Raw genomic sequence first — 13,980 nt, 5'->3', positions numbered from 1 at the left:
CATTTTAAATATGTTCTCATTATTCTACATCCATCATCTTCAAATTGATAAAGACAGGATTGTTTGGGTTTTTTCCTTCTCTTTTTTATATGTGGTCATTTCATCTCTGGCTGTGAAAACCCACAGGATCTTATTTCTTACGTCTCCTGAGACTGGTAACACAGAAGGCATTCGAAAATGAGCAGTTTTAGCATAGAATACAGAACCGCACTGGATTCTGTATTCTATCTCCGCACAGTTCAGGAGATCACGTAGGATCTTTTTTGATCTAGTGATATTTCTTCATAAAACCATTGGCTACACATCCACAATTTTACATAAGATTCTGCAATCTGCATTTGGGGTAAAATTGGGAGTTCATAACCCACTTCAATCTAATGTATGAAATATGATATGTCAAGAGCTTTGTAATGTTGTGAACAACCAATAAAAAAATAAAAAATTAAAAAAAAAAAAAAACATTGGCAATCCTTCACATTACGTAGTTAGGATGCAGACAAGTATTTCCCCCAAAATGGGATGGAAAAGTTTCTACAATGGGCTGGTGATTATTTCCCTATAAGTATACCTATTTACATGATAAGTATTAAAAAAAACAAAAGGAAAGTCAACTACTTTGATAAATACAAGAGAATTATCCCCATCTTCTCAGGTCATACCACCTTAGAAGCAAAAACGGAGCCTCAGGATTCGTGATAAATAGCATTATTCTGGATTCCATCCCCAAGCATAGAGGACAGCTTTCAGTCTTTACAGCCACCTCACATCTGATTCTAAGTGTCCAGAGCCCAGCTTATGTGGTATTACAGCCCCTCTCTCAGCTGCTGCCCACAGTGTTGATGAAGGAGCCTCATCAACTACACAGGAAAGAGGAAGGCAAACAGGGATGTGCAAGAACTGAGATTCCACTCACTCTTGAGGACCCAGGTTTGTCCCTGAGACCAACCCCACATGGTTGATGTCCCTGACATCCCTGTGGCCTTGGAAGGCTCAGCCTTACCTCACTTCGGGAGCTTCCTTCACCCAAGTCAAGCATCTCCCCTTCTTTCAGGGAAGAGATACTCTATCCACCTCTGCTGTTCTGTTATCCTGATCCCAAAGAAAAGCTGCTGTTTGTTCTAACATGTCATGGGAATTCTGTGCATAAAGATATCACTTTGGGATTGTACTTGTGTCATCTCCTCCATAGAACTCAGTATGGACCGCTGACTACCGGATTAGCGTTGTACATACTATCATGTTTTAGTCAACCCTTCCTTTCCAATGGCAAGAACTCGGCCACAGATAACACCAACACCATGTACCCAGTTCTCTCTCCTGAAGGCTGAGGTTTATTCTGCAAGGCCCCTGAACTCCTAATGAAAAGAAACCCCTGGTACCTACCCTACCATTCTGTATTTCTAAATCCAGATGGATATGCGCCACCGACAGACTGAGGCTTTCCCTACCAAGTATAGACTACAGTTAATCTCCCAGAAAATTAGCAAAGAAAATATGCAATAAGTAATAATCCTATGTGATAAGCATTCAGTGGAAATTTACATAGTGCAGGAATCCGAGGGTGCACAAAGCAGTGATTCATTTGCAAGGCTGGCTGATGTCATAAACCAGGAGAGGCATGTAAGGGAAGTTTATGGGCAGTAGCAGTTCCCTCTGAGTAAATTATGGCTGTGTATTCATTCTGGGACATTTACTACTTTCTCCCATAAATACAATTAATGTGCTGAATTTATTTTCAAAGCACAAAGCAGAGTTATAACTTATCTTAAAAGTTTTTCAGTAGGGAAGCATATAAAACAACTTCAAAGGAAATTTCTTTGGGGCTGGCTTATTGAAGAATTTAACCAACATCTCCATTTTCTTGTTTGAAGACTGTGGCACACATACCCAGAATTTCATTTCAGGATGTGGCACATTTTCAAAAGCAGTCCGCAGGAACGGGATGCTCAATTACTGTTTTCCCTTTACTTTATCTTTCTTGTCTTTCTCTAAGAATTTGGATTTGACTTAAACACGCTGCCTTTTTTATTATTATTATTTTGAAATAACTTGTCAACGTGAATAAAACATGCATATAAGTACCTATCAGCCATGGAAATAGACTTAAATTAGTTTTTAATTATCTAAAGCTCCCCAGTTGACAGGAAACGTTCACAGGAATTTACCTGAAGCCTAGAGGAATTTTCCAAGTTCATTTAAGACTGGAGATATTCACCAAGGTGCTTAGTTTGCACTGACTTCATATTCCGTTATCTGGGAAGAGAGAGAGAAAAGGAGAGAGAACAAACAAACGTGAAACAGTGAGTCATTTTCATTGACTGAAAAACTAAGAAAACAGTGAAAGAAATCCTGATGGCATCAATCCTCCTGTCCCAGCACATTCTATTTCCCTGATCTTTCACACAAACTCAGTAATCTCAGTGCTGGTTCTTCAGTGTTCCATCAAGGGTGGGAAATGGCGCAGGTGGGGAACAGGCCCATCAGGCAGGTAATGGAGCATCCAGGCAGGCCACAGACCAAGTACTTAAGCATCCACACAAAACCACACGGCTGTAAATTACTGTCATTACTCTCAGAAAGTTCCCCGGATGGTGCAGGGTTGCCCATGCAATCATAATTACAAAGCAAGCTGTGGTAATCGTTAAACAAACACTGTGACTTCTGCAATCTTCAGCAAAACTGTTGTTCTCTTAGCCCATGCTCACATGCCATACAGGAGAACCAAAGGGGAGGCGAGAGTTCACGTCTGGTCCTTAGGACTCCGGGGACGTTCTGCTCTCTATTGGCCTCATCCTTTCATCAGCAGTGACATTTATCACAGTCGTATTTCACTGAAATGTCGAAACGAGAAAGTAATCTAGGTGTCTGTGGGGATTATCGAGTAAAACTACTCAAACTATGAAGCAAGAAATTCACGAAATTGAGTTGCCTGTCGGATGAAGTCTTTTTACCTGGCCCGGTGTGTACATGTGAGGTTTTGCTGTTGTTTTCGCAGGGGAAGACTGAATTTTTAAAGTGGCATCAATGCTGCTTATCCTTTGACCCTGTGTAAAGCCTTCCTCATTCATCACCTTCTTTTCATCTTCGCAATCACCCGGTAAAACTGTTTAATTGTCTCCATTTTATAGAGAAAGAAATTAAGTTTCAGAGTTGGGCAATTATTTACCATTACCCATCGTAAGTTGATGTCAGAACCATGATTCAACCCTGGGACTAGCTGATTTGATGGCAATGCTGCTTCCTTCAGGCTGAGCTTGTGGCAGAAAAGATGCGTGAGAGCTAATGGTCAGTAGAATGCCACCCAATGTATTTTTTTTAAACAATTTCACTTTAACGATGAAGTGGTTTGCACAGATCTAATAATACAGTTATGACAAACAAAGCCACTCTCTCCAGCCAAAACCTGGAAGAAGAGCAGTGCAGAAGCCAACACAAGCAAAAGCAAACATTAACTCTAAACAAGACATTGATGTATACATCTTCATTGGGTGCTGATTTGCAAAGTACTATTAGAGGTTGATAAAACAAAGATAAAAAAAAAAAGACAAAGTCCCCGCACTCTTTGAGCTCAGAGGGTGAGCAGGAAGATAAATAAAGTACAAAAGAACCAAGACAGAGTATAATACAATGGATGGTGTAGTTCTTAGGTTCCCAAGAAAAATAAACTCATTTCCTGTCCTTGGCATCCCCTTTAGCCCTGATCCCCAAAAGATGAGCAAACAGACAATGTGCACCTGTGAAAATGTCACATGGGGAGAGGTGGTAATAGCCGTACATCCACACTTCCCAAGGATTGGAAGCTTTATGAAAGAGAAGAAGAATGGACAAGGTGAGCTGGAAATGAGGTGCACCTCCCCATTTGCCATCTTCAGCATCTTTGTGGACCCAAACAAATGTGTCCTTCTCAAACCACACCAAGAAGTAACTCTAGATCCATATGGGGGAGAGACCTGAGAAGCTCCATGCTGCAAATCCCACCTGGAGAAATAATGGCCACTTTCATTCATGCTATAAGCCCTTACCCCTTGGTGATGGGACTCCAGGGTTCCTGGCCACTTCCCCCTTCACTAGCCTATGAATATCCCAGCCCCTGCCATACAGGACACTTTTCATTCTCAAAAAAACATTTACATACTGTCATCTCCTTGTGCACCCTCCCAGATCCTTCTTCCCTGCCTCAGTGTTGAAAATATAAGTCAGCATCTCCAGCTTTAGTATGACTATTCTGATTCGTCCAAAGAGCAGAGATGCATCTTTATGGTTTCACTCACGATTTTAGTCAAAACTCATCCCCGAATGCTGAGTATTCAGGTAGTGCACAGGACAGACAGCGCTGCTCTCAGAATTTATATGACAAATAGATAAGATAGTTTTAGATGCTGGCCATGCTATGAGAAAAATAAAACAAGAGTGCATAACCAAGGTTAAATAACAGGGAGAACTGATGGAAGAAATGGATAGTGGGGCTTGCTTCACTTAGAGTATCACTCAGGGAAATGACAATTGAGGTGACCTGTGGACTGCAGGAGGCCTCCAAAGAGAGGCAGTGGAACAGCTGATTTCCAAGCAATAGCAAAAACAAGTTCAACTATCCTATCACAGCATTTCCTAAATAACACTCTGCCTCTTCAACCACCACGCTTAGCTTTTTGTGGGAGAAATCTATGTCTTACTCAGTCTCACATCACTTTTATTAGACTCTGGTGCTTGGCAAATGGATATTCAAAAAATGCTTGCTGAATCAAAGACAAAAAAAAATGGTAGCCTTAATAAAGAATGTCCATGAGTGCCTCTACAGGAAACATCCAACACAGTAATGATAATAAAAACAGAAAAACAATATCCTAATTCTACAAATGTCACAGAGCATGGAGAGACTTCCGAAGACAGAGTCTGTAATGACTTAGGGTATTCTGAGCTAGACATACCCATGCCTGATCCACATCTCCTATCATTTGGATAATTGCATCTATTGATGGGTATTCAGGGTTGGAAAACCTTCTGGAAGATGGAAAAGGTCTTCTACCACAAACCTCACAGATGTTCAGACAAACCAGCCAATCTAATGGACCCGAAGAATCCAACTTCAGCCAGACTGTAGACAGAACTGTGTGAGCTTTGAAAGAGAACTTGTTCTCAGGAAAAAAGAAATCAGGCTCTCAGCAGCAAGCCAAGGCAAGCATGTCCAAGGGAAGTCGTGGTTTCTGGCCATGAAAATCTGTTCTCTGCCAACAACTCTGGAGATGCATGAGGGAAGGGCTTGTCCATCTGAGCTGAAAGTACTCTTTCATGGAATTCTACATTTTGTACCAGCCATGGCAAATGTTAACTTCCTAACAAAGAGGGATGAAGGTTTTTCTTTTCATTTGTGAAAGCTGGCTGAGCTCTAAAGATTAAGAACAGCATCAGGCCACAATGACGTACAGTAAAACCAGAAGTACTCTAGTTACAGGAAACTGAGTTCCAGGCCAGACACAGTGGCCACTCTGCCGTCAGGATATGGGCTGTAGGGGATCCAATTTGCTGGCTGCCACCATAAGCAATAAGATCATTGATGTCACTAAAACGTGCCTGGAGCTCCTGAAATATCTCAGAAATTCTGGGAGGAAAGAAAGTGGAAAGTAAGGATGATCCCAACCAAACAATAGGTCTGTTCATGACTTTCCTACTATACAGTGACCTGAAAGTGACATGTACGCAATACAAACAATATTGCACATTTTCACTTTTGGTCTTCCCCCAGGCTAATAATATGTGGTTTGATAGTTTCTTGATGAGCTGGACAGCAGCAGTGAACCACACACACCGCTCCTGGTCCGCTATGTGATCTCCAGGGTAAACAACTGTCTCCAGTGCACTATGATGGCCCACATGTGGGGTGCATTAAACACTTTTTCAACTTAAGATGGCTTCCTGGGAAGTAGCCCCACTTCAAGTAGAGGAATGTCTAAATATTTTTATATCCAAGTGAGTAAAGATTTGGTAATATAAATCATAACAGTAAAGTATGGTTCTATAAAGGAAATTAATGGGGAAAGGTTCAGTTTATCACAGTCTAGGTATTTCTAGACTATAACATCACCTACATATTTCTAATGGTCTAACTAGAAAAAAATGTAGTTGAAATTATTATTATTTCTTAATATTTCTCTATGAAAGTTGAATCTATGGAGATAATTTCTAAATCACCTAAAAGGGAGCTTTACAAAATAAATCTTCCTGGTTCTTCCTCTGTTGATCATTTCCAGTGCTCATTACTCCAACATATTTCCCCATTCCAAAGAACAAAGATGGCACATGGGTCTGTTCTGCGAATTCTCCATGGACATTTCTAATTACACATGTTCCCCATTGACATCCATCCCTGAATTGAGAACTGCCCTAATTGCTTCATTAATTGCTTCAGTTTAAACTCTGACTTAAGTCCATATGGCAAATCAAAATTGGTACTCTATTCCTAAGTACCTAAAAGACAGGCAACTTGAGCACAATGTTTCCAACTACAAGTAACTGGAAATCCATTGGAATGAAAGGATGTGAACTCTTGCCCACAGAAGTGAATCTGAAGATAAGGTGATTCAAGAATGCAGACCATGTTCTTCATCTGTGCCATCCCTAGCACACCAACCCATTGCATGACTTCAAGATGGCTATGATGGACATAGATTCTACACACAAATGCATTATCATCCTGAGGAAGAAAAACATTTCTTCTTGTGAACTTCTTTTCAAAGGAAAAAAAAAAATGTCAGTGAGGAAAATCTTTTCACAAACATCCATGTTTGTCAATATTGGCATTGAAACACAAAGGGTTGGGGGGCAGGCATGAATGGCTCAACCAATTCTGATTGCTCATTTCATCTCTAGGGAGCCTGCAGCTAGAAATTTTTTAAAAGAGGGTGGGGCCTGAGCACTATATGGGCTTTAGTTCTCTTGGGTTGACCCCCATGGTAGTGAGTGCTGTATCAATCATCACTTATTCTGCAATTGGGCTTGTAATGCTTCAAACAAATGACCACACAGAGGAAGCAATTCAGTAAAAGTTAGGTTGCGTTTTAAAAATGGAAGAGGAAAATGGATATTCAGTAGACCACAAAAATAAAAATACCACAGGTATTCTGAGTTGTTCTTTGAAAGACATCTATGGGAGACATGAGCAATTGATTTTATTATTAGTATTCTAATGAATAAAACTGTGTTTTCCAAATTCCAGATTTTTATATTTCTCACAGCTGAAAGACCAAATGTCTTAAAATAACTACGAGGCCTATTTCCAAATGAAAATCTCCCCTCCCCCAAAATAAAAACAGACTTTGAACTATTCAGTGATAGGTTTTTTACCTGGTTTGAGACATACTAAATGACCTTGGGCCACCACTTTGTCCACTCTAGGGGGTGCTCTAGGTTCCTCTCCATATCCTGTCTGAGGAAGGTGGATGCTAAAAAAAAAAAAAAAAAGATGTTAATCCCCCCATCATTACCCTAAGTACATGTGTGAAGATATGAATGGTGTGAATATACTTTGTATACAACCAGAGGTATGAAAAATTGTGCTCTATATGTGTAATATGAATTGTAATGCACTCTGCTATCATATATAACAAATTAGAATAAAATAAAAATAAAATTTTTAAAAAAGATGTCAATTAAAGGAAACGAAGGGTTTTGAACTTTTGATCAGAAAGGTTGGAGCTCCAGCCTTCTGTGGAGTCATTAACTTTCAAAGCTTTAGTGTCTTCAGCTATAAGATCAGGAGAGGATATAATGAGGATTCATTTAGACCAGTACTTTTTAAACTGTGCCCACTGGAAGAATCGCCAGCAATGGGTGGGACCCATCTGCAGAGCTTCTGTTGCAGAGGCCTCTGGGTGGACCTGGGGGTCAGCAACCAGCTCCCAGAATATGGTAACACTGCTGGTTGAGAAACTAGATTTCGAGAACCAATGGTTAAGCTAGTGTAAGAAAGTACTTTAGCCCAATCCTGGCAAATAATAAACAAGCAGTTGATACAGCTTCACTATTAATTTTAAGCTATGCTTTTTATTTCTTTTTCAGGTCGCTCACCCTACTCTTTTCCCCCATCACACCTCCTCCAGGATGTGCTGAGGCCTAGTGCTCCAAATGACCTATTTATTTTTAGTGCAAAAAAAATTAATTATGTTTTAGAATTTTCAAAATGAAGCATCTGTTATATCATCTCTCATTCTGGCAGAGAGTCTGTCCTGACATCAGCCAGTTATCTTCCTAATGTAATTACAGCTCATGTCCAGGCATGAAAGAGGTTTGATGATCTGAGTATTCTCCGATGGCATGTTTACTCACTATATTAGTGAGCAGCTAAATTTATATCTAGAGAATCCCTAACATAACTTCCTCTTCACTGAATATTTTTTTTGTATTAGGAAATCTAAACTTTTGGTCAATTGTTATTCAGTGCTGACAGTTTCTTAAACATTTGGACTCTTTAGTACCTACCTCACGTTATGAGTAGGTATTGTCCAAAAAACTCTGGGAAGCAATACTTCTGCACAAAATGAACTGCAAAAGAATGATATTATCCTGCCTGTTCAATAGTTATATATCCTCTTCTTCATCAAGGCTAAGTAATTCGTTCTTTGAGATTTCTAGATTAGTAAATTCCAAGCTACACTGGTACAATCTTCAATTTCCACCCTCACTATTTCTTATGATCTACATACAGCTTCACAGAGGCAGCTTCATCAACCCCATGGTGGTCATCTCAGATGAGAAAATGGAAAAGTAGACTTCTTGCCGTTGTATGATAAAATCTTCTTCAGCAGTTAGCTGCAGAACTATGGATGGAAATTAAAATCTAGGACAGTTGAAATCTATGTACAATGTGTGCTCAGAGAAAATATTTTCAGAACTTAAAAAAAAAATCTAACATCAGATCTGGGTTCTTTCAACATGTTGTCTGACAGTTCAGGTAAAACTGAAAAACAATACCTACCTAATAATGGAAATAAGAATATACAGGAAAAAAATTAAAACCACACTCAAAATAACCCACTCAAAGAGGACCACTCTAACATATTGTGATATAATCAGTATTTCTAAGGTTTCCTCCCCACCCCACAATGTGCAAACCAAACAGTTATGCTTTTGAAGCTGTTGTTTTCATTTACTATTACATTATAATTAACTTCCCGTGCTGATAAGTAGACTTTTTTTTTCCCCCAGCAAAGGAGTCCACTGTTTGAAAACACCATGATTTGCTTAATCAACTGAGTGTTAGGTAATTTCCAACTTTTTTCTCAAAGGGCACTGAGATGAATATTTTCTGGAGCATAAGCTTTCTTATATCCTTGGTCATATCCCTGGGGAAAATTTCCTAATGTAGGTTAACTATGTCAAAAAGCATGCACATTTTAAGTCTTTTGACATATTGCCAAATGACCTTGAGAAAGACTGTACCTGATTATCTGTTGGTTCTTAACTCATGGGCACATAACTTTCCCTTTTATTATTGCTGTACCTTATTATTTTGGGGCTAGTAGTGAATCTTCCTCATCCAAAGCATCTTTCATTCAGTACGTCTATCAAAGAAGCCTTAAATAGCTCAGTAAAAGCACTATAACATGTCACCCCATGAACAAAATATGAGGATGGTGGAAATAAAATTGGTTGAGCTCTTTTATTTAACACCATTATCTCAAAACTCCAAAATCTTCCACTTCCCCATTCCCATCAAGAACAGCCACCTTCACAATAGGCCACACATCATTCTGCGTACTTCGTGCGTGTCAAATCATTTGGCTCTATAAGATCCCTTTCAGAAGAAATGCTGCTACCATTCCATTCGTGTGAATGAGGAAATGAAAGCATATCTATATTAATCAGCTCTTTGTTGCTGTGACCAAAATACCTGACACAAACAACATAAAAGAGGAAAGGTTTATTTTGGCTCATGATTTCAGAGGTTTCAGTCCATAGTTCCAACTCCATAGTTCTAGGTAGAACATGGTAGAAGGGCATGGCAGAGAAAAGCTGCTCAGCTCACGGCAGCCAGAAGCAGAGGGAGAGAGAGAGAGAGAGAGAGAGAGAGAGAGAGGGGGGGGGGGGGCCAGGGACACAATATAGTCTCCAAGGGCATGGCCTCAGTGACCTACTTCCTTCAACCATACCCCACCACCTACTACCTACGGTTTCCACCTCCCTTCCCCATTTGTCCATTTAAATGATTAATCCATCATATGGATTAATCCACTGATGGGGTTAGAGACCATATGATTCCATTCCTTTCCAAAAGCCCCACAACATTGCTGCAATGGTGACCAAGTCCTCAACACATGGGGGCCAACACATGGGGGCACATAACAACATCTTGAGCCAAGTCTTACCTCCTCTCAAGGAAGTTGGTCATCCTAACTTTTGTTCACTAACAGAATTGAGATGGTAGCTCAATCAGTTTTCAAAGTAGGAAGCAATGGAGGAAAAATGGAGAGACAAAAGAGGATGAAGGCAGAATATGGGGGATTTGAAGCAGAGGTGCTATTTCAGAATGCTGAGTGGCAATCCTGATAGTGTCAAATAGGGTAATCAAATGTAATTATGCTTTGCAATCATTATTTCTACTAAGATATAAAAAGGAAATTAAACTAATCCAAAGTAGAATGGAAACACTGCTTCATCAGCTTCTGCAGTGCCATTCATGGGCCTCAGAGGGAAGAAACCCAGGCCGACTGGAGCTCAAATCCCAGAGTCAGGATGAATCATTTCAGCAGCCCCAGCTGTAAACAGAGCTGTACTCTTTCTCTGCCTCCACCAATTTATGGCCCAAAGTGGACAAACTAAATCATTAAAAGCTCTGATAGGCAAAACCTATTTTCTTGACCAGTCATATGTTTTCTGGGTCAGGAAACAGAACAAAAAGGCATGCTTAATTAGAAAAATAAATAAATAAAAATAAGAAAGAACACCAGGCTCACTATTATGTCTACATCCAAATTCCCGGAGGAGTTGCACAAGAGTGGTCATTAATTCTGGTGCAGAAAGGATGTAGAGAGTGTGCTAAGCCAAATGCTACTGACCTTTGGGAATCCGAGTGCCTTTCTGAATGGAAGAACTTCTTGAAAGAAAATAAATAAATAGGTGTCCCCCTGTACTATGTTATCCAGTTGCATGCTGCTTAAGAATTGGGATAAACTTATAGTGGGATTCATTAAAGCCATTTAGAGCGTTATCAGTCCTTAGCAAAAAAAGTGACTTTGGTCCAGAAGTAGCAGATGTAATGTTTCTTCTTCTCATCCTGCTTTGATCCTTCCATCTCTCAACACATCTTGACACTTTTTTATTCCCTAAAGTACTATTTTCGACTGTTTTTTTATTTTTCCTCAGAGCTATGCTTTCTAAATTGGAAATTATGTTCTACTCCTTCCTACCATAGCAGTATCACATTAACTTGATCTGGTAAAACTTAGAAAGGTAAGGAGGTTACGTCAGGGAAGGAGGTAAAACAGGAGTGCAGCTGCTCTGTTTATGTCTTTGCCCAAATTAAACATAAATAAACATGCCTTGGATTTCACCAAATCCTCAGTGAGAAGAGAAACAAACCTGAGCTTGACAAGGAAAAGGTGCTTGTCCTGATGGCTTTCACTCTGGCTCAAGGGAGGTCACCACACAGACTCTGTCCCCAGGGAACATGGGGCTTCCTTGCCCACATTCCCTTAGGGAAAGAATGTTGGGTTTTCTTATCTCCTCCCAAGGAAGTTGGTCATCCGAACTTTTGTTCAAAATGTAGCTTCATTCTTCTTTCCCAATCAAATCCTGGAAGAGTTTTATTTACTTATTTATTTTTACATTCATGGTTTTAATTTTTCTATCATGTTTTCAAGAACCAGTAAAATTTTGAAGCACACAGAAAATATAAACCAGATGTCTGTGTAAGGCCACAGGCAAAAACATACAATAGATCGCATTTCCTGCTATAATTTTTTTTAATCATCTTTCTTTCTATTTATTTATTTATTTGTTTATTTTTGTTTGTTTTTAGGTAGCCATGGACAAATAACCAACTGAAGCAGCAACAGTGAAGATAATGGAGCTGTACATTTTCACTCGACTTGCGTCACTATCCCTTTGGGTTGAAGAATTATTCTGGCTGGTTTTACCTCAAAGCTTTGCCTTAAAAGAGAAAATGAATACAAATTAAACTTCCTATAAGCTTTTCTGCAATAATTGGTTAAAGTGGTTTAGAATAAAAAATAACCAAATATCAGAAACATGCTAACTTATTATGGTAAATGATTGTGTGTCCATTATAAGGCTTCCAAAGTACAATCTAAGCCCTTCAACACGCAGGATTACATTACTACATTGTTGTTATTACCGAAACTCCTAAGTCATAATGAAACATACTAACACTTATTCATGAAGATGTTTTCTTGAAAGAGTAACTCTTCAAGGTAGCTATACAATTGATGTGCCAAGTTCCTCTAATGTTTGTTTTGACCAAACTCCTATTGGCTTCTCGAGTTTCTTTAAAATGTCCAAGAGCTTAGTTATGAAATTCAATAAGACTTCTCTAAATCCAAATTACTTTTTGGAAAAGCTAACCTATTTAAATTATAAGGTTTTCATTGCAATTTAGTTTTGTTATCATAAGAATATGTGCATGAAAAGCAATTTCCATGTCTATGTACTACAAGTCCTTACAAGGTCTGTCTTTAGTTATGCCATTATTCATTGGTTCAGTTTGTGTTCTTTCTTTCTTAGGTATTATTTTCATTCAATGAGTACAGTGTTTATTTTATCCTAAGGTAACACAGAAACTCATCAGTTAATAGATAAAAATGTTAAAAATAAGCCTGGTGCCACACGCCTGTAATCCCAGTGGCTCAGGAAGCTGTGGCAGGAGGACTGCGAGTTCAAAGCCAACCTCAGCAAAAGCAAGGCCCTAAGCAAGTCAATGAGACTCTGTCTCTAAATAAATTACAAAATAGTGCTGGGGATGTGACTCAGTGGTTGAGTGCCCCTTGAGTTCAACCCCTGGTATCCCCCCACAAAAAAATTTTTTTAAATAAAATTCCTATACCATCATGGCTTCTAGACCTCTAGCCAAAAGGTCAACTTGTTCCTGTCCCCTGACAGTCTAGGTCTGGTATATTTCCGTGTTGTACCCTTTCCCAGGCTTGTTACCTGGAGCACATAATTTGGAAACAAATGTTTATAGGATAAAATGATTACCTACTTCTTTATGAAATGACTTTGAGAAAAAGCAAGCAATAGCCCTATACTCCCAATTTTTAAGATTCCACTAGTAGATTTGGAAGAAAGATATAGCCAAAAGGGTTTTAGAGTTCCAAAACATTATAATAATCTCAAGCAATGGCCAAAAGCTGAAAGAGAATTTTCCTAAGTAGGATTCATATATATCAAGCATAATCACAAATCAAGTTTGAGTCACAAGTATCATTTCTTTCATAAGCATGTTAAAGTAAACAATATTGTTTTGCACATTAAACACAGACAAAGGTGGAGATGCATTTTCTCACCTATTTTTGAAGCCGAATGGATACTTGAAAGTAAAGCTCCTTCAGAATGAATAAAAAAACAAGCCTAATGAGGTTCTTCACATCAATTTGCACAGCGTGCGACTTCTATGGAGATGCATATTATTGCTCATAGTGAAATATATGTGATTACTCACCACCCAGAAGGGAAGCCATCCTGCCCTTTAGGAGCTATCATCATGATGTTGATAACTGCATCTTGTTATTCAGTTGAAAGAATTTCAAATTCCCCAAATGAATCCAAGCTTATCTTAGCTACTGACTGATTTACCAGTGCTTCCCATGAAGGGTCTTTTAGTTTAATAAGAGGAGGCAGACATGAGGTTCCAGGAAATTGTGGTCCCTGATGCCATCAGGTGGGTGATATGTGGTCTTCCTTGAATGTACATATAATTTCTATTTATTGTGGACACAAATCACTTGAATGTGCATAGTTTTTTAAAGAAAA

General features: G+C 39.1%; 1 protein-coding gene across 4 annotated transcripts in view; it reads right to left on the bottom strand.

The window, feature by feature from the left end:
• The window catches only part of LOC144376279 (uncharacterized), a 124,596-nt gene that overhangs the window by 94,939 nt on the left and 15,677 nt on the right, over window positions 1–13,980 (bottom strand). For all 4 annotated transcript variants that reach the window (XR_013436562.1, XR_013436563.1, XM_078043470.1 and 1 more), the window contains exons 2-3: window positions 7,342–7,439; window positions 2,166–2,253 (exon numbers count right to left, since the gene is read on the bottom strand). Coding sequence is in view for 2 of the 4 variants with exons in the window: in XM_078043470.1 (XP_077899596.1) it covers window positions 2,166–2,195 (30 nt within the window). In the remaining 2 variants the exon portion in view is untranslated. The remainder of the gene's footprint in view (window positions 1–2,165; window positions 2,254–7,341; window positions 7,440–13,980) is intronic.

The sequence above is a fragment of the Ictidomys tridecemlineatus genome, chromosome 3 (assembly GCF_052094955.1).
Source record: "Ictidomys tridecemlineatus isolate mIctTri1 chromosome 3, mIctTri1.hap1, whole genome shotgun sequence".
NCBI classification, from domain to species: Eukaryota; Metazoa; Chordata; class Mammalia; order Rodentia; family Sciuridae; genus Ictidomys; species Ictidomys tridecemlineatus.
Note: the sequence above shows the minus strand (reverse complement) of the source record. Positions and strands in the feature narration are given on the sequence as shown.